General features: G+C 37.6%; 2 protein-coding genes across 9 annotated transcripts in view; both read left to right on the forward strand.

Moving 5' to 3' along the window:
- The window catches only part of NT5C1B (5'-nucleotidase, cytosolic IB), a 28,581-nt gene extending 15,068 nt beyond the window's left edge, over window positions 1-13,513 (forward strand). For 4 of the 8 annotated variants that reach the window (XM_055378762.2, XM_063696048.1, XM_063696047.1 and 1 more), the window contains 2 exons: window positions 10,326-10,600; window positions 13,387-13,513. In XM_055378762.2, coding sequence (XP_055234737.2) covers window positions 10,326-10,600; window positions 13,387-13,438 — 327 coding nt within the window. In that variant the 3' untranslated portion in view covers window positions 13,439-13,513. Of the gene's footprint in view, window positions 1-10,325; window positions 11,512-13,386 lie in introns of those variants that run through there. The other 4 variants (XM_004028882.5, XM_019021543.4, XM_019021542.4 and 1 more) reach the window with 1 other exon arrangement.
- Window positions 13,514-13,753: 240 nt separating this feature from the next.
- Window positions 13,754-19,734, forward strand: RDH14 (retinol dehydrogenase 14). The gene is made up of 2 exons (XM_019021545.4): window positions 13,754-14,284; window positions 18,648-19,734. Exons 1-2 carry the CDS (start codon window positions 13,892-13,894, stop codon window positions 19,263-19,265), a joined length of 1,011 nt encoding a protein of 336 aa, XP_018877090.2. The 5' UTR covers window positions 13,754-13,891; the 3' UTR covers window positions 19,266-19,734.
- The last annotated feature ends 431 nt before the right edge of the window (window positions 19,735-20,165 follow it).

Raw genomic sequence — 20,165 nt, forward strand, 5'->3', positions numbered from 1 at the left:
AGTGGGATTACTGAATCATTTGGTAGTTGTTCTATTCTTAGCTTTTGGAAAAACTTCCATTCTGTTTTCTACAGCGGCTATACCATTTTACATTTCTGCCCACAGTGTATAAGGGTTCCACATTCTCTACATACTCCCCCAGCATTTGGTATCTTTGTTTTGTTTTGTCTTCTATAATAACCATCTTGACTGGTAAAATTTGATATTGGATTGTGGTTTTTATTTGGATTTCTCTGATGATTAATGTGTTGAGTACCTTTTCATATACCCATTGACATTTGTATGTGTTCTTTAGAGAAATGTCTATTCAAGTCCTTTGCCCATTTTTAACCAGCTTAATTTGTTTTTATTTTGCTGTTGAGTTGTAAGAATTCCTTGCATATTTTGGAAATTAACCCTTATCAGATGTATAGTTTGCAAATATTTTCTCCCATTCCATAGGGTGCCTTTTCACTCTGTTGTTTCCTTTGCTTTGCAGAAACTTTCTAGTTTTATGTATTCTCACTTATTTTTGCTCCTTAAATTGCCTTTTTCTCCCATTAAACAATTAAAATTGTGAATCCCAACCCTACTTATTGCAGGAATACTCAACACATTTCTAGTATACATGCTTTCCTTTATTATGCAGTACTTCTGCCAGTTTAAAAAACATGCCATTTTTTTACATGAAAAAGATGATTTTCCATAAAGGCCAGAAGGCCTTGCTGGGTGTGTTCCACTGATGAGAAAGAATGTATGAGGTACAACTCCTACTGAAGACATTCGAGTATGTTGCTAGTAGGGTGTTGGTTTGGTCATGACAGTATCTTAATTTTGTCAAATGGAAGAGGTCTGAAAGTCACCAGCAAATGGGACAGCTGGAGAGGATTAATTTAACAAGTCTGAATGTAGTTTATGAGCCTCCAATCTCCAACGTAGTACAGTGACAAGTAACTGATATCTCCTGATTTGATCCCTATCTCTTGTCTCACCATTCTGGAATAATGGTCTCTAAGTGTGTGTGTGTATGTTTGTGTGTGTGTGTGTGTATCAGAATTTTTGAGGTATATTTATATAGAGTAAAATTTATAATTTTAAGTGGATAATTTTGTTTTAACAAATATATATAATTGTGAAATAACCACGAACATAAAAATACATACTCAACAGTTTCGTTAAATCACTAAATTCCCTCATGCCCCTTTGTAGTCATCCTAGTACCCTATCTCCACACCCCATCAACCACTGATTTCTTTTTCTATAGTTTTGCCTTTTCCAGGTGTCACATAAATGGAATCATACACAATGCAATCTGACTTCTTTTATTTATCATAGCATAATGCATGTCATTGCATGTATCAGTACTTTGCTCCTTTTTATTGCTGAGTAGTATTCTATTCTGTGGATGTACCACATTTTCTTTATTCATTTACCTGTTGAAGGAGTAGGTCATTTCTAGTCTTTGACATTTATAAATGAAGCTACTTTTAAACATTTGAATACAAACTTCTTTGTAAATATAAGATTTCATTTCATTTTTAAATACCTAGAAGTGGAATTGCTAGGTCATGTGATAAATAGTGTATGTTTTATTTGATGAGATACAGTCAAATTATTTTCCCAAACGACATAACATTTTGCATTTCTAAAAGCAATGCATGATTTTGTTGCTTTGCATTGTTGCTGGCCTTTGGTAGTATTCAGTATTTTTCTTTTCTTTCTTTCTTTAAGCAATTTTAGTGTTGATTAAAAAATTATCTCATTGTAGTTTTGGCTTCATTTGTTTAATGACAAATGTTACTGAGCATCTTATCGGTGCTTTTTTCCATCACATATCTTCTTTGGTGAAGTACCTGTTCAAATATTTTCCTTATTTTATTGGGTTTTTGGTTTGTTATCAACTTCTGAGAGTTCCTCATATGTTTTGGATACTCATCCTTTATCAGGTGTGTGTTTTACAAATATCTTCTCTCAGCCTGTGCTTGTCTTTCATTCTAACATCTTTCAGTGCTTTTCAGTGAGCAGAAACTTATAATTTTGATGAAGTCAGATTTATCAATTTTTTCTCTTAGAAATTGTGCTTTTAATGTCATATATAAGAAATCTTTGCCTAATCCAAGGCCACAAGGATTATCTCCAGACTTTTTATATAGAAATTTTATGGTTTTAGGTTTCTTACTTAGGATTATCATCTATTTTGAGTCAATATGGTATTTGTGCAAAGCACAAGTTGTGGTTCATTTTTCCTGCTTATCCTAATTTCCTGGATATCTTAATTGTTCAAGCATTATTTGTTGAAAAGCGTGACTTTCTGCCTTGTTCCCTTAATACAGATATTCATCCTTTTATCAATATTACATTGTCTTGATTATTGTAGTTTTATAGTAGTTCTTTGTTTTTTTTTTTTTGTTTTTTTTTTTGTTTTGACAGAGTCTCGCTCTGTCGCCCAGTCTGGAATGCAATGGCATGATCTCGGCTCACTGCAACCTTCGCCTCCCGGGTTCAAGAGATTCTCCTGCCTCAGCCGCCCGAGTAGCTGGGACTATAGGCACCCACCACCACACCCGGTTAATTTTTGTATTTTTAGTAGAGAGTAAAATACCATATTGGCCAGGCTGGTCTCAAACTCCTGACCTTGTGATACACCCGCCTCAGCCTCCCAAAGTGCTGGGATTACAGGCATGAGCCACTGCACCTGGCTACAGTATTTCTTAGGACCAGGTGGTGTGAATACTTCAACTTTGTTAAAATTAACATATATATATATACAGAAAGAGAGAGAGAGTACAGTCTGATTCCCTTGCACTTTCATATAGATTTAAGAAGTTTATTTCTGGGGGAAAAATTTTTACGAGAATTTTTTATTTTTATTTATAGCTAGATCTTGGGATAATAGATATCTTAACAATATTAAGTCTTTCTGTCCATGGACATGGTATTTCTCCTCTCCTCATTTATTTAGATCATTTAAATTTTTTTTTTAGTCTTTTGTAGGTTTTAGCACACAGATATTACATTTTTTTATTTATACCTATGCATTTTGTAATATTTTGGTACTATCATAAATGGTACTTTAAAAATCCTTACTGTCCAATTATTTATTGCTAATACATAGAATCACAATTGGTTTTTGTATTCTGCAACCTTGTTCAATTTCCTTGTTAGTTCTCACAACAATTTTGTAGATTGAGATTTTCTAAGTCAACAATAATGTTGACTGTGACTAAAGACAGTTTTATTTCTGTGTTTCCATGCTGTATATCTGTTATTTATCATTCTTGCCTTTTTACCTTGTTAGTACATCCAGTACAATGTTCGGAACAGTGATGAGGGTGGACACCCTTGCCACATACCCAGATCTTAGGGGGACATCAATCTTTCACTCTTAACTGTTATCCATTGGTCTTTTCTAGATGCCTTTTGTCAGGCTGAGGGAGTTACCTTCTCTTTCTAGCTTTTTGGGAGTTTTTATAATAAATGAAGGTTGAATTTTGACTAATGCCTGACTTGCATCTATTGAGAAAAAACATGTGGTTTCTCTCCTTTAGTCTGTTGTTATGTAAATTACATTAATGGATTTGTAAAAGCTGAGGCAGCTTTGCATTGTTGGTATTAATTCAAGTTGGTCATGTGGTATTATCCTTTTCCTATATCGCTGAATCCAATTTGTTAATATTTTGTATTATTTATTCATTTATGTATTCATGTTCATCCTCTATAGTTTTCTTCTCTTGTAATATCTTAATCTGACTTTAGTAACAGGGTAGTACTAACCTCATAAAATGTGATACAAACTATTTAAAATGTTTGGTAGAATTTTTCAGAGAAGCCATCTGGGTCTGGACTTTTTTCTTTGTTGGAAGGCTTTTAACTACTGATTCAATTATTTTGATAGCTATAGAACTTCCATTTTTCTTTTTCTTCCTGTTCTCATTCTTTTCTTCTCTCTGTTTATGAGCTTGCATTTTTCAAGGAATTTGTTCATTTAAATAACTGAATTTATGGACATAAACTTTTAGAGTGTTTTATTAATATGTTTTTAACATTTGTAGGATCCTTAGTGATGTGTCCCCACTTTTATTTCTGATACTAGTAATTTGTGTCTTTTCTTTTTTGTTGTTGTTTTTCTTGGTCAGTTTGGCCAGAGGTAAATCAATTTTCCTGAGCCAGCTGTTACTAAGTTTTCAAATGTGGAAGCTGAGACTGTTAATTTGAAACCTCTCTTCTTTTCTAATATAAGCACTTAATGCTATACATTTTCCTCTAAACACTGCTGTAGTTGCATCCCACAAATTTTGATAGATGATTTTTTTTATTTAATTCAAAATATATTTTTAAAATTTCTCTGTAATTTCCTCTTTGAAGGAAATAGGTTAGAAGTAGGTTATTTAATTATCATATATTTGGAGTTTATTCAGATATCTTTCTATTGTTGAAACAAAGCTTAACTCTGTTGTGTTGTGATTAGAAAACATATTTTGTATCTCAATTATTTAAATTTGTTGTGGTATGTTTTATGCCCAGAATATGGTCTATCTTGATGAATATGTCATGTGTATTTGAAAAGAATATTCTGTTGTCATTAAGTATTCTATAAATGTCAATTAGATTATGTAAATTAATTCAGATCATATTGCTTGGGTTTTTTATATTGTCAGTAATTTTCTGTCTACTTGCTTTATGTACTATTGAGAAGGCAATGTTGAAATCTCCAAATATATTTGAGAATTTATCTATTTATCCTTTCAATTTTATCAGTTTTGTATCATGTATTTTGAATCTCTGTTTTTAGGTGCCCACATATTTAGGATTATTATATTGTCTTAATTAATATCTTTTCATTATGTAATATTCATCTGATACTCATATAATCACTCCAGCTTTTTTGGGGGGGCTAATGTTTGTATGATATGATTTTTCTATACTTTTATCTATGTCTTTATATTTAAATTGTGTTTATAGTTAACTTATTTTTCTTATAGATATTACAGTTGGTGGGGCTATTTTATACAATCTGGCAATCCCTGTGTTTTAATTGCTATTTTTAGGACATTTAAATTTAATGTGATCATTGCTTTGGTTGGATTAAAATCTACTATCTTCCTATGTTTTTTCTGTGTTCCAACTGTTCTTAGTCCCCTTTTTCTTTTCTTTTTTCCCCTATTTACTTACAGACTTATTGTGTGTTTTTACGTTCCATTTTATCTCCACTATTGGCTTATGACTCATTTAAAATTTTTTATTAGTTACTCTAGTGTTTACAATATACAACTTTAAGTAATCACAGTCTATTGTCAATGTTATACTCTACAACATCATATGTACTGTAAGAACCTTGCAACAACGAACTGCCAAACTCTCCCTCTCATGTTTTGTGCTACAGTTGTCATATATTTTTATTTTATCTATGCTATAAACTCTCTATACTTTGCTACTGTGAACCTCAAAAATCTGAAACAGGTCTCAGTTAATCTAGAAAGTTTATTTTGACAAGGTTGAGGATACGCATGCATGGCACAGCCTCAGGAGGATCTGACGACATGTGCCCAAGGTGGTCAGAGCACAATTTGGTTTTATTCATTTAAGGGCGATATGAGATATTAATCAACATATGTAATATGAACATTGGTTCGGTCTGGAAAGGCAGGACAGCTTGAAGCAAAGGTAGGAAGACTCCAAGCGGGTTTGAGTTTCTGATTAGCCTCTCCAAAGGAGGCAATCAGATATGTAGTTATCTCAGTGAGCATAGGGGTGACTTTGAATAGAATGGGAGGCAGGTTGTCTCTAAGCTGTTACAGGCTTGACTTTTCCCTTTAGCTTAGTGACCTGGGGACTGCAACATTTATTTTTCTTTTCCACTACTATTTCTGTTTTTGGCAATTAAATACCGTCTAGTAAATAAGGATGAGGCAAAAATATGTATTTCATATTCAAATTCCTTTTAATCATTTTCAGAGATCTTCCTTTCTTTGTGTAGATCAGGTTTTTGTCTGTTATCATATTCCTTCTGCCAGGAGATCTTTTGTTTTATTTTGTTTTGTTGAACATTTCATGTCGTACAAATCTACTGGTACTGAATCTCTGTTTTTCTTTGCCTAAAAAGTTTTAATCTTATTTAGTTTTTAAAACAATATTTTATTTTTACTGAATGTAGTATTCTGGGTTTACTGTGTGTTTCTCTCAGCACTTTAAAGATGCTCTTCCATTGTCTTCTCATTTGTATAGATTTTGATGACAAATGTTATGAATTTTGTATCTTTGGTCCTTAGTATGTAATGTGTCTATTTTTGTCTGTGCCTTCATAATTGTCTATATTTCCTTTGGTTTGAATATGAGAGGGGAGTGTGTGTGTGTGTGTGTGTGTGTGTGTGTGTGTGTCCCACAGCATTTCAATGCTCTGCTCTTTTTTCCCCACTCTTTCTTTCTCTTTCTCTTTTCAGTTTGGGCAATTTCTATCGACCTGTCTTCAAGTTCACTCATTCTTTCTTTAGCTGTGTTGAGTCTACTGACACATCCATTAGGCACTCTTTATATAGTTCCATTCAACTCTTTTCATTTCAATCTCTTCGCCAAAATTGCTAGTCTACTCATGTATGGTATCCACCTTTAAAGTAGACATTTAAAGATATTAATCACAGTTATTTTCAATTTCCTCTGTTATATTTGTGACACTTGGGTCATTACTAAGTCTAGTTCTTTTAATTTCTCCTAAAAGTAGGTTGTTCATTTTGTTTTGTTCTGTTTTACTGTGGGACTAGCAATTATTGTGATAGATTGAATCAATCAAATCAGGTATTAAAGTTGTTTTAGGTTTTGTGGTTGCTATGGTTATCTTCATGGCACCACAGGATCCAAGTTTGTCTGGTATCAACTTTGTTCTTAGGGTGCAAACTGGCTTACCAGAGGGTTTTTCTCAAGATTTCTAGTCGACTTTCAGCAGCAGGCCTTCCCTGTGTGTCTGCTGCAGAGAAGGTCTCCTCATTCTTACCCCTTCCCAGCTATTTCTTCTATCTTCCTAGGGCTTAGGGATGAACATCCTGGATCTTGCCATGCCTCAGTGATAGCCAATATCTAATGGTACCAATCCTTGATAGTCTCTTATCCTCCCAAAGTTAGAATGCTTTCTTCTGTAACAGTGGATCTTTACTCATGCCCTGGAGGATAACAGTGTTTGAAGCTCTTCTAGCAGTCTAGGCTCTTTGTTCCTGAGGGTATAAGCAACTAGGGGGTGTTTTAGTCTTTGCCCACAGTGGCAGCTGCTCCCCTCCTCCACACCTGTACCATCAAGGATGGCTTTATTCTATCACCCCACTGCCTGCAGTCTTTGTCATCAGCATCTAGTGAAGTCCATGGAGAAAAGCCTAAAAGAGAGTGTGTACTTCTTGTGCCTGTGGATCCTAGGGCTTCTATGCTCTCTCATTGGTGGACCCTAGTTCTTTGTCAATGTCTTTTTGAAATTACTTGAATTGCTTGTACTTGCTTGTATGGAAGCTGGTATAACTTTCTTTAACACTCTACCAAAAGTACACAGTTCTTGCACTCCATGTCTTCTTGAAGATGACTGCTTTTCCCTAGTTTTCATGCTAGGTGGTTACCCTGCAATCTCAGCTCTTTGATGGGCTCAAGAAAAGTTATTTTTTAGATTGGAGTTTTCTTGTTATTAGGGTGGGAGTAACAGTCTCTCCCTAGTATTTGCTTTTTGTAAGCTTCCCTAGTATTGTTATATTTTTATTGATAAATTATATGCTGTACTACTGTGCAAATATATAAATTATAAAACATACCCCAATATAGAAGTAAAAGAGAATGAGATGGGTACTTGGTTTGAATGTAGTGACATAACTCAGCATTCTCTGTTTCTTCCATTTGGAAATCATCCAAAAACAGCAAGGGAAACTGTGCCCCTCTGTGTTTTAAAGACTAACTGCAATGAGGGTGGTTCCTGCCAACAGTCACTATGAGTTTGCTGCTTTTGTCATAAAAACAGTCCCAGTTTTTTCACCTATATGTATGGCCTCTTACCGTGAGAAAGCAAATTTACTTGTTTTTTTCTAAGATATACAACCTTAAAGAACATTTAAGCAAATGGTTACACAATAAGTCATGTTTACAGAAAACTGTTTGTTTCCATGACAGCAAAGAAGGGAGCCTTTGAATCATGAAAACAAGTCAGTCTCCAAATACTACCCTTGACCTTCCCCTAGAAACCCACCAATTATCCCAAGAAAAACCAGTCTACTTCAGTATAAGTAATAATAAAAAGAGAGCTAACATTGAATACATTCAAAGATACTATGAGAAAAAGGCAGATTAAGAAAGAAAAAAATTTAATAACAGATGAAGAGCTCTTACAAGAAAAAGTTGACATAATACAGATAATTATGACTGAACATTTGCCATGACTTTTAAAGACTTAAAGCAAGATCATAAAGTAAAAATGCAATAGTCAAGGAAGAGATGATAAAATGTGAAAGTTATAGAATGCTGTAAATCTTTCCTCCCTTCCAATAGCGTTATTACCCATCTGTTACTGTTAAAAATACAATTACATATAGAAAAATGACAGAAATAGATAACAGGTAAAGAAGACCCAGCATATGCCTAAGTAGAATCCCTGAAGAAAAGCTTTAAAATCATGTTGGGGGAGGGGGATTGATGTTAAATATAAAGATGCAAATTAATGTAAAAATATAAATTAAAAACTGCTAAATTATCAAAAGATGTTTATATATATTAAATGATTAAAATATTAAAGATTAAAAGCCCATATTGTATGACAGAGGTATAGAATCAAAATGACCATCACTGAGACATGGCCTAGTGAAATTACTGGGCTTCAAAATGAAGAAATAATTATCTGGGCTGCCTACTCATATAAGTGGTGGAAGAGGTGGGATGGCAATCAAGAGGCCCTCAAACTTCTCAAGAGCAGCATTCCAAAGCAAAAGACAGTGGAGCACTACTTATAAGATCTTGTGGAGAATCTTATATGTAAATAACGGATTCTATATCTAGCCAAAAGTTTATTCAAGGACAGTGGAAATAGATATGTAGTTGAGAATATACTATATTCTCAGAGATTATTACCATAAGATGTTTTTGAGAAAATCAGTACTACAGGACAAATTTCGGCCAACATGCAGAGGACTAGAAGCACAAAGGCACAAATGGTCATATAATATACTTAACCATAGAATTAAAACTAAAACAACTGTACAAATGAACAAATTTGTATGATGTACAAATTATGTAACTAACAAAAAATGGAAAAATATGGGGAAAGAAGGTCTACGGAAGAAGTATGCTGGAATTTTCAGTTACAATAGCCAATCAAGGATGAAATGTAAACTTGATAAACAGAAATAAAACAAAATGTAATAATGCAAAGGAAACACCAAGGAAAAGTAAATAAATGACTAAAATTAGATGGTGGAGAAGAAATAGAGGACTACAGAGACACTGAAGAAATGCCCTGCTTTCATTATTTCTCGTTATGAAGAATAATAGATCTGGGATTCTTTTTAAAATAGAGGACTGAGGGTACTATAAAAGGTTATAGTTGTAAAGGTAATTTATAGAAGGAAATAATGTAAACCTTCTTAAATATCAGAAGAACCACCCATACACAACTACAAAGAAGAAAGACACAGATTATTGAACAATCCTTTAAAAATTTTAAAACATGGAAAATGCAATAAAAACCATAAGACAGAAACAATCTCAAGTATATTTGTAATATGAATAAATGTAAATGAACAAAAACTTAACTATTGTTTTAAAAAATAAGATTTTCAGGTTGTATCACATAGCAAAATCCAATTCTAGGCTCTATACAAGAGATACTAAAACTAAGTGTTTGGAAAGGTTAAAAATGAAAGACACAGTTAGATTCAAGCCAAACAGCATTAAACTAGACAAAAGCATATACTTCATAAAGTTAAAATGCACAATTCACAAAAAGCAAATTAAAAGAGTAGTGCTTTGGTAACTAATTAGAGTTTATTTAGAGTGACCCTCTATTCCAGCTTACCATGGATAGTTTATGTCTGTTGTCCTGGCTTAAGTATTTATTGAACATTCTTTCATACCTAAAGTATATAGGTTTACATGTTAAATAATATGGTCATTTTAGGCACATTCCAGGAATGCAAGGATGGTTCTATATCAGAAAACATATTCACATAAATTCCTATCAAGTTTTAGCATTTTTCCATCAGCTTCATAACACTGCATGTCATGCTGTATTATATCCTTTGTATTGTATCGTATCGTATAGGTCTCTGCTTTTTAGCATTCACTTTCTTTGGCTCACTGTATCACAGCTGTGATATATGTTCCTTTTACAGGGTCCCCTAAAAGGCTTTCTGGAAGATTTAGGCAGACTGCAAAAGAAGTTCTATGCCAAAAATGAACGGTTACTTTGTCCTATCAGGACCTACCTGGTTACAGCTAGGAGTGCAGCCAGTTCAGGTGCCCGTGTGCTGAAGACCCTTCGACGCTGGGGTCTAGAGATAGACGAAGCTCTTTTCCTTGCTGGAGCCCCCAAAAGTCCCATCTTGGTGAAGATCCGGCCCCACATCTTCTTTGATGACCACATGTTCCACATTGAAGGGGCACAGAGGTTAGGTTCCATCGCAGCTTATGGCTTTAATAAAAAATTCAGTAGTTAGGGGCAGGGAGGAGAAATAAAGTGGTGATAGTCTGGTGTTACAGAAGCCACTTCTTTTGGCTCTCTAGGATAATTAGATAGGTATTTCAGAAAATTGGACCTTAAAACTTTGCTTCTTTGGAAAGGTTTTCTCCTGATTTTTTGGAAAACCTTTTGAACCCTCAAGTTACCATCAAACTACTTCTCTTTGAACTACCAATACTGTTGAATGCCATTACACCTATCTCTGTGTAAGTCATAATGATGACTCTTTAGGATAAGTTTAGAACTTGAATATTTGCATGCTTAAGGCACTGTTTTAGAAGCTTACTTAGTTTTATAAAGCACTGCTCATTTTTGGATGTTTGTAGATAACAATGAATTGTTACCCATCAGCATTGTAGAATAGTGTCTTCAAAGGCAGAAGGAGTACGGTTAAGCACACTCTTGAAAACTGGAGCTTTGTATTCTGTGACTGCTATGGCCAGCTTTGTAACCAAAGCAAAATGAGAATTTCACTCTACCTGCATGAGTATAACAATTTTGATACTGCTCATTTAGAAATAAATCATCTGGTTGTTCCTCCAGGGTACTTTCTAACATAAGCCTTAAACAGAAACCCCTAAGAAAGGTTCTCTGAAAATTATTTGGTAGGTTAAATGCCTCTGGTCCACAGAGTTTCATATTTGAAGTCTCCAGCTTTGGGCCTGGCAGGCTGGCACATCCATATTTGTATGGAAAAAAAAAAAAAAGACCCTACGCTACCACTTCAAAAAGTGACACGAAGTGTAGTATCCTGGCCCTTCATTGTCATTCTCTCGTGATTTTTGTTTTGTTTTCAACAAAAATTGGTTGGTCATTAAATATATCATATGTTAGGCACAGTGACCTGGTTATTTTCACATGTTACTTCATTTTCTTATCAAATTAAATGTTTGTGACATAGTATTATTATTACCTTCCTTTTTATCAATGAGGAGCCTAAGATTCAAAAAGATTAGATAGCTTGTTTAAGGATATGGAGCTAATAAGTGTTAAGACTAATTAGATTCAAATTCAAATCTTACTTCAAAAGTTATAATGAGGTCTCTTTCCTCCCTTCCAAATAGAGTTATTAATTTCATGGCCTTTGGACCCATCTGGTACAGATTAATCATTTCATTAAGTTCCATGCATAAACTACACAGCAGTTACACTGCAGGTCTAAGGATTCCTCCCTCCTCTTTTCCTCCTACCCTCTCCTGCTCTCTCTACCTCCACCTTCATCTCTACTCCACCTGTACATATGTATTCCACCCCTGGCTCTAGATGAGAGAAGACCACAGCTGAAACACATCTTCTGATGCTCCCTAATTTTATGTAAACCAGTCCAAAATATATCAGTTGTGACATGTGACACTTACTGAGTACCTACCATTTTGTAGGTGTCCTCCCATGCAAAGACCACAAGAGGTATGCAGACACAATCCTATCCTCTAGGAAACTTGAAACCTTAACAATCTGGTCAAAGAAGTCAAATGTGCAAACTCAAACAGCCAGTACCAGAAGGCTGTTTGTCTTCAGTGCCAGTGAGGGTCACACATGACCCTGAGGGTCACACATGAAGGGAGCAGAGATCTTTATAGGCTGGAAGTGGTCAGGAAAGAAAGACTTGAGGTAGCCTGTGATTTTGATGGATGGGCAAGATGTGGATGGGTAGAAAGGACAATAAAGTGGAAACATATGCTGGAGGATCAATGAGTTTGAGTAGCAGCTTCAAATTGGGGATAGGGTGGTGTAGGACCACCTCTCATGATTCCTGTTCCTGGTGCCTTGTATAATCCCCAGTAAGAGTGCTCTTTCCCACCTCTGAGCTCCATTCTCATTACTCATAAGAAACCTCCTGGAATCCATCCCTTTTTCTTTGTATTCTGACTATTAGTTGCATGTTACATCCTTCCCAAATGTAAGGGAGTGGAAGATGGATTATCACAATTATTGGGGAGTTTGTCTCAAACTACATAAGCTGTGGTTCTTTTTCCTTGTCTGGAGAACCTGCAATGGGTGGAGGGTGGGAAGTGGGAGATCACAGTTCCAGAAAGTAAGCACCCTGAGAGCAGAAATGGTGTCCCATCTCTCTGTGGCTCTAACAGGGAACAGGCAGGGCCAGGCACATATTGGATGGAGAGGCAGACGAACGAATGAGTCTTTAAAAGTAGCTTGGTCTACAGCTATGAAGTTTGTAGCTTAAAGAAGGGTCCCTGTGACACTAACCCTGATATTAATGAGGCATTTTACAGTGAGCCAAGCACTTTGCCTTCCATTGTTGTGTGTAATAGTCCTATGGAGAGGGCAGGGAGGCATTTGTAAATGGCCTGCTCAGAAGCCTATATTTACAATAAGTCCAAGCTTTTCCCACTGTACCTCTGCCAGTGTCAAGATCATTTGAAGATGCCTTTCTTTTTTTTAATAGGGACCAATGACATAATGTCTTGTTCAGTGGTTCTCAAAGTGTGGTTCCCAGATCTGCAGCAGCAGCAGCACCTGGGAACTTGTTAGAAGTGCAAATTATCAGGCCCCATCCTGTACCTATTGAATTAGAAACCCTAATACTGGGGCCCTGGTTTTTTGTTTTCGTTTTGCTTCATTCCCCCACCCTGAACCCCCACCCCAAGTCCTCCAGGTGATTCTGATGTGCATTTAAGTTTGAGAACTACTCGACCATTCTATTTCCAACTGATTCATGTTGCTTAATTCTTTGTCTCATCTATGAAAAACAGTCCTACCTCAGACTTCAGCTTGTCAGGGCCCATTCCTCAGAAGGTGAATTGAACTGAATTTACAAGTCCCAGGAGCCCTCAAAGGAAAACACACGAAATGCCCTGAGGAGTGGCATTTGTAACAGGGCCTGTACAGAGATCTGTGATTCAAAGTACTCATCAGACATTCCCATGGGGAAGTCCGCCACTACTCTGGGATTTCAATACGTATGAACCCCAGCACCCTGAACACTGTGCTGGTTGCCCAGCCTCCATCATTAGGCTGGGAGCAGCTTCTACCGAGGGCGCAGGACCCAGGGCGCAGGACCCAGGGCGCTGAACTCTTCCAACCAATCAGGCGCCCCCCCCAGAGGAAAACTACAAGTCCCAGCATGCCCCACGCGCACCGTCAGGGGCCGACCCGCCGCGCCCCAGAGTTCTCCGCGTACAGGTGGTCGCTTGGGTTCCGGTAAGGCGGCGGCTCCGGAACTCCCGTGGAGGGGCCGGTGGGCCCTCGGGCCTGACGATGGCAGTGGCCACTGCGGCGGCAGTACTGGCCGCTCTGGGCGGGGCGCTGTGGCTGGCGGCCCGCCGGTTCGTGGGGCCCAGGGTCCAGCGGCTGCGCAGAGGCGGGGACCCCGGCCTCATGCACGGGAAGACTGTGCTGATCACCGGGGCGAACAGCGGCCTGGGCCGCGCCACGGCCGCCGAGCTACTGCGCCTGGGGGCGCGGGTGATCATGGGCTGCCGGGACCGCGCGCGCGCCGAGGAGGCGGCGGGTCAGCTCCGCCGCGAGCTCCGCCAGGCCGCGGAGTGCGGCCCAGAGCCCGGCGTCAGCGGGGTGGGCGAGCTTATAGTCCGGGAGCTGGACCTCGCCTCGCTGCGCTCGGTGCGCACCTTCTGCCAGGAAATGCTCCAGGTGTGGGCCTCGGGGGGCCGGGCTGGTGGGGAGGGCCTGGGCACGGTGTGGGAGGGGACTGCGGGCTGGGGCTGAGCCGCGAGGGACCGCCCTGGGGTTCAGGGTGTCACCTTGGGAACCGCTGAGGCTGAGAGGAGTCCAAAAAGCCACTTTGAGGCGGCCGGGAAGCTGCAGGGTTGAGAGGGAAAGAGAAACTAACTGGGAGGGCTGCCTTCTGTCCTCTAAGGATGTCGAAAAAGAAATGGGCCCAAGAGAAAAATAAATAAACCAGTTTCTGAACATTTCATTTCGTTACGTGAGGACCGCCCCAGAGTAGATCCATGGCCTCTGAATTGTTTTTCCTGTGTCAGAAGTGAATTTGCACCAAGCTGTGTCTTCAGAACCCCTGAGCACTGGGGGAAGTTGCTAGCTAAGGACCTCAGATCAGTCCTTTAAAAAAAAGTTCTCCTTCCCCCGGCCTCTGCCCCTTTTCTGCTGGGGTAAGGAGCTCGCTGCCACCAGTAAACTCAGCACCATCCTTAACGGGACTGTGGCCTGATTTCCAAGTAGAATACATTTTGGAACCCAGTGGTCATGCTCCATACAGAGACAGGAATAAAAATAATACCCAGCATTATTGAAGATCTGTATGCCAGGAGCTGTGCCAAGCATTTCAGATTTTCCTTTTTGTTTTAAATGAAAATGAAGTGTCCTTGCCTATAACTGTCATTGAAGCTACACAGTAACCCTGTGGAGTAGACATTATTATCATCCCTATTTTACAACGCGAGGAAACTGAGGTATAGGAAGGCTAAGAAACTTGCTTGTGGTCTGTCTCCAGAACACTTGCTTTTAACCCTTGTTCTTTCCTCCTGCTGCCTGGCAGTGAGGTGTGAGGATTTCTTTGTGCAAATGGTAAGTAATTCCACATAAGTGGATGTTCTCCGTTGAGATTGAGGTAGAAGAGTTTCTTGCATGGATAACTGGCATTCAGAGGGCATTTGTTCAGAAGAGTGAAATTTAAAATTAGCTGGGACAAGAAAGGTGCCTATATGACGTGGAGTCTCTTGAGTCTAGAGAAGAGGTTCCCAAATTTTCTCAGTAATTTTTTCATGATGCCCTTAGGCCAGAAATATTCCCTAGTTCATTTATTTAGAAAGTTTATTTTGCCAAGGTTAAGGATGCACCCGTGGCAGAACCTCAGGAGGTCCTGAGGACATGTGCCCAAGGTGGTCGGGGCACAGCTTGGTTTTATACATTTTAGGGAGACATGAGACATCAATCACATGTGTAAGGTATACATTGGTTCTCCTGGAAAAGTGGGACAACTCGAAGTGGGGGCTTCCAGGTCATAGGTAGATGGGAGACAAAAGGTTGCATTCTTTTGCGTCTTTGATTAGCCTTTTACTGAATACAATTTACACGTGCAGGAGGGATAGAGGAATAATCACTTATGTCTTAGACTGGCTCAGTGAGTCTGCATTTTCCCATAAACAATAGGGCAGAGTCAGCAATCAGATAAGCATTTATCTCAGGTGAGCAGAAGGATGACTTTAGAGTTCTGTCTTTTGTTTGGCACTTGTGAAGATGAGCTATCAATTTATTAATACATTGCCAGGGTGAAATTCAACAGAAGTGTTTTAGGGTAAAGATCTTGAGGCCCATGTGGGCAAATTATGAGAGTGATATGTAGCTTCTTTTTCTTTGTAGCTATCTTATTTAGGAATAAAATGGGAGGCAGGTTTGTCTGAGGCAGTTCCCAGCTTGACTTTAACCTTTGACTTAGTGATTTTGGGTTCTGAGATTTATTTTCCTTTGACACAACCTAATAAGTAGTTATGTCCTAACAACTTAGTAGCTATTTGAGAAGATAACATAATTGAAAGAAAAAAATAATATGTTTATTTTGTTCTTAAACAGCCATAACTACCAATGGGAAATGTATCTCTGTTGGTCATTACACCAGTGTCTGAAACCTTGGAATCAGATTGGACACTGCCACCCTCATTTCCTGTTCTAGGTAGATTTTTAGCATTGTTCTTGTTTTTTATTACAGCAACTGCTAACAGCTGCTTAAAAGTCAGCTCCACAAAGAAATAATGTCATTGAAAGGAATATAGCACAATGTAATGTTCAAGCTGTGAACCACCTGGAGCTAGTAGTTTTTGAGATATTGAGCAAATATCACTGTGTTTCCCTCGAAAATTTAAAATATTCCACAACACCCTGAGAGTTTGCTGCAATGCTGTAGGCCACAGTTCGGGAGCTGTTGCAGAACTAGAGAGTTGGTTTTTTGTTTATTGCTAGTATTTAATTATGTGTAACACAGGTTAAGAAATAATACTCATCAATGAGATTTTGGAAGCATTAAAGATGGATCTTTCTGTTCCTCTTTAAAATATAGATGGGGCTGGGTTTGCTTCTTTGGCACTTGAGGCAGAACTAATTAAAAAGTGAGGACACAAAGAGATAATTAAGTTGTCCTTGCTTCTAAGTATTTCTGTTCCTGCCTGGCTCTGAAGTCAAGTGACTATAATTAGAAGGAAAAAAAATGGAAATGTAGATTTCCCACAGGTTGGTATTCTTGGTATTTATTTATCTCCTAGAATTTAAAAAAATAGTAAATGATAAAATTTTAAAATAACACAAGCCCAGCAAAGAATGCTGGCTAACAAATGATTAATTCAGGAAAATCTTCCAAAGGATTAGTGAAAAAGAATACTCCTTTCTTTCCCCCATGAGTGAACTCTTGCCTTCTTTTTGAAGTTGACTATTGGAAAACCCAAAGATGCTTAGACAGGGCAGAATGAGAAATAGTTAATCCTCTGACAGGTGGGCTTCGATAACAGTTGTGAAATGTAACACATTTTTCTTTTCACTTATAGTTGGCAGAAGGGCCAGTGAAATTTGAAATTTGACCTCATATTAATCATGGGTCATCACAGTGTCTTTACACTTGGAACATGTTGTGCATTTCTTTGTCCATCAAAAGAAACATAGAACAACCGAGAAAAGGCTAGAGAAGACCATCTTACATGATTTAAGGAATAAAAAAACTTCCCTATGAGAACAGTCTAAATTTTAGGACTTTAATTTGGAAAGATACAGAAGCATAAGTTCAAAGTATAAAATGTTGACTGTACAGATCTCCTAGAGTTCCCTTTACGCTGGATATTTTTATATTACCTGTTTATTTTTTTCTTAATCTTTGATTATTCTTTATGAATCTCGATGTATTCATGATGTTCTCTCCAGTGTTAAGTTTGCATTTCTGACCTTTTCTATTGCTTGTTTCACTTTTAAGGAAATGACTTGAAGTTGTTCCACCCCCATGGTGCCATCTACCCTGAGAGAACTACAGAATAAAGTAACCATAAGTTTGCCCTTGGTGTTGATAACTAGTAGCTCTGGGAATAAACTATGCTTACCTGTTTTCTACAGCATATGGTCTGTCTAGCTTTCATTGCCTCTCTAGCTGTTTTGAAAATCCCAATTAGAAAGCCATGCTAGGTTACTAATTAAGAAAATAGGCCTTGGTGTCAAAGACTTCATCTTCAGATCTGATCTTATTTTGCTACTTATGAGTTCTGATACTGGGCAAGTCACCTAGCCTGTGAGCTTCATTTGCTTATACAGTTGTTGGAATTAGATGTGGTGACATGTGAAAAGCACAAAGCCTGGCTCCTATCAAGCTTCTGCATCTATTTTTTTTTCTATGTTTCTCTCAATTATTGGAAGCTCAGAAGCATTTTCTAGAATTTTAGTAGTTTGCAAGTATTTTTAAACATTTTATCATAGGTACACTTATAATTTTGATATGATCTCAGTATTAACCTGATAACTCCCAAATTGATATTTTCCTAGTTCAACTGAAATTAAAGGGAGAAATATGGGATTATAGGAGTGCCTTGTCCTCAAATTGACTGTATTTCTGTTTTGAGAAAGATCTTGGTACTGATCACGTAGTCAACTTTCTAATGCAATGTTAAAGTTTATATATTTGTAAATGTTATTGTTATAAAAGCATAAAACCAGAAATTAAGTCTTAGATTTAGTTTCTACATCTTTTATTGGAAGATGACTGTGGATAAATATCTTTCTGTATATCATTTTAATAAATGAGAAAAAAGAGCTGTTGAATGAAAGATCATGAACATCAGTATTTATCTGAGGAACATCCTGCAGAGGAATCCCTTTCCCCATTTTTTAAACACAAAATTGCCAGTGTTTCAAGTAGTTCTCTGATTGATAGACCAACAACTGAAATTAAATGCTTTTAGTCTCAAGTGCCCATTTTTATTAAAATGTAATTATCATGAACAGAAAAAGCAATACAAGGTGTGTGTTCTTAATAATTCTGCCATTCTCTTTTTGACATTTAAAGGAAGAGCCTAGGCTGGATGTCTTGATCAATAACGCAGGGATCTTCCAGTGCCCTTACATGAAGACTGAAGATGGGTTTGAGATGCAGTTCGGAGTGAACCATCTGGGGCACTTTCTACTCACCAATCTTCTCCTTGGACTTCTCAAAAGTTCAGCTCCCAGCAGGATTGTGGTAGTTTCTTCCAAACTTTATAAATACGGAGACATCAACTTTGATGACTTGAACAGTGAACAAAGCTATAATAAAAGCTTTTGTTATAGCCGGAGCAAACTGGCTAACATTCTTTTTACCAGGGAACTAGCCCGCCGCTTAGAAGGCACAAATGTCACCGTCAATGTGTTGCATCCTGGTATTGTACGGACAAATCTGGGGAGGCACATACACATTCCACTGTTGGTCAAACCACTCTTCAATTTGGTGTCATGGGCTTTTTTCAAAACTCCAGTAGAAGGTGCCCAGACTTCCATTTATTTGGCCTCTTCACCTGAGGTAGAAGGAGTGTCAGGAAGATACTTTGGGGATTGTAAAGAGGAAGAACTGTTGCCCAAAGCTATGGATGAATCTGTTGCAAGAAAACTCTGGGATATCAGTGAAGTGATGGTTGGCCTGCTAAAGTAGGAACAAGGAGTAAAAGAGCTGTTTATAAAACTGCATATCAGTTATATCTGTGATCAGGAATGGTGTGGATTGAGAACTTGTTACTTGAAGAAAAAGAATTTTGATATTGGAATAGCACTGCTAAGAGGTACATGTGGGTATTTTGGAGTTACTGAAAAATTATTTTTGGGATAAGAGAATTTCAGCAAAGATGTTTTAAATATATATAGTAAGTATAATGAATAATAAGTGCAATGAAAAATACAATTATATTGTAAAATTATAACTGGGCAAGCATGGATGACATATTAATATTTGTCAGAATTAAGTGACTCAAAGTGCTATCGAGAGGTTTTTCAAGTATCTTTGAGTTTCATGGCCAAAGTGTTAACTATTTTTACTACAATGTTTGGTGTTTGTGTGGAAATTATCTGCCTGGTGTGTGCACACAAGTCTTACTTGGAATAAATTTACTGGTACAAATTCTTAACTGTGCATTTCTTTGGAGGCTTCACTGAATACAGTTCTTTATCATGTCACCATTAGCCTATGCTTATCTTGGTCTGCCCAGTCTCTTCTTGCCACGTATCTTATACACTGCTCTGAGAGATAATATTCCTAAAACCCAAATCTATCACATTCCTGCTTAAAAAACAGTGGGTTTTGAGCCTTAAAAAAAAAAATTGGCAGAATTCTTTCTTAAAAGAAGTGTTTCACTGAAACGTAGAAGCTGGAGGGGTAAAGCAGGTTATCGCAGTGCCGCCAAGGTGGAGTCCCCCACGGCAATTCCTAAAGGGATTTCATAGAATATAGTGGTTTATAAACCACTTTTATTTAGACTAAAGATTAAACTGTTGAAGGTAGAGTTGAGGCTCCATGAGACAGCACCATGCTTACCCTATACTCTCATACTCAGCACTG

This window comes from Gorilla gorilla, chromosome 12, assembly GCF_029281585.2.
Source record: "Gorilla gorilla gorilla isolate KB3781 chromosome 12, NHGRI_mGorGor1-v2.1_pri, whole genome shotgun sequence".
Lineage (NCBI taxonomy): Eukaryota > Metazoa > Chordata > Mammalia > Primates > Hominidae > Gorilla > Gorilla gorilla.

Coding starts and splice junctions, on each gene's coding strand:
- RDH14 (XM_019021545.4), top strand. CDS start 13,892: ATGGCAGTGGCCACTGCGGCGGCAGTACTGGCCGCTCTGGGCGGGGCG. Junction 14,285..18,647: donor TCTGCCAGGAAATGCTCCAG/GTGTGGGCCTCG, acceptor TGACATTTAAAG/GAAGAGCCTAGGCTGGATGT.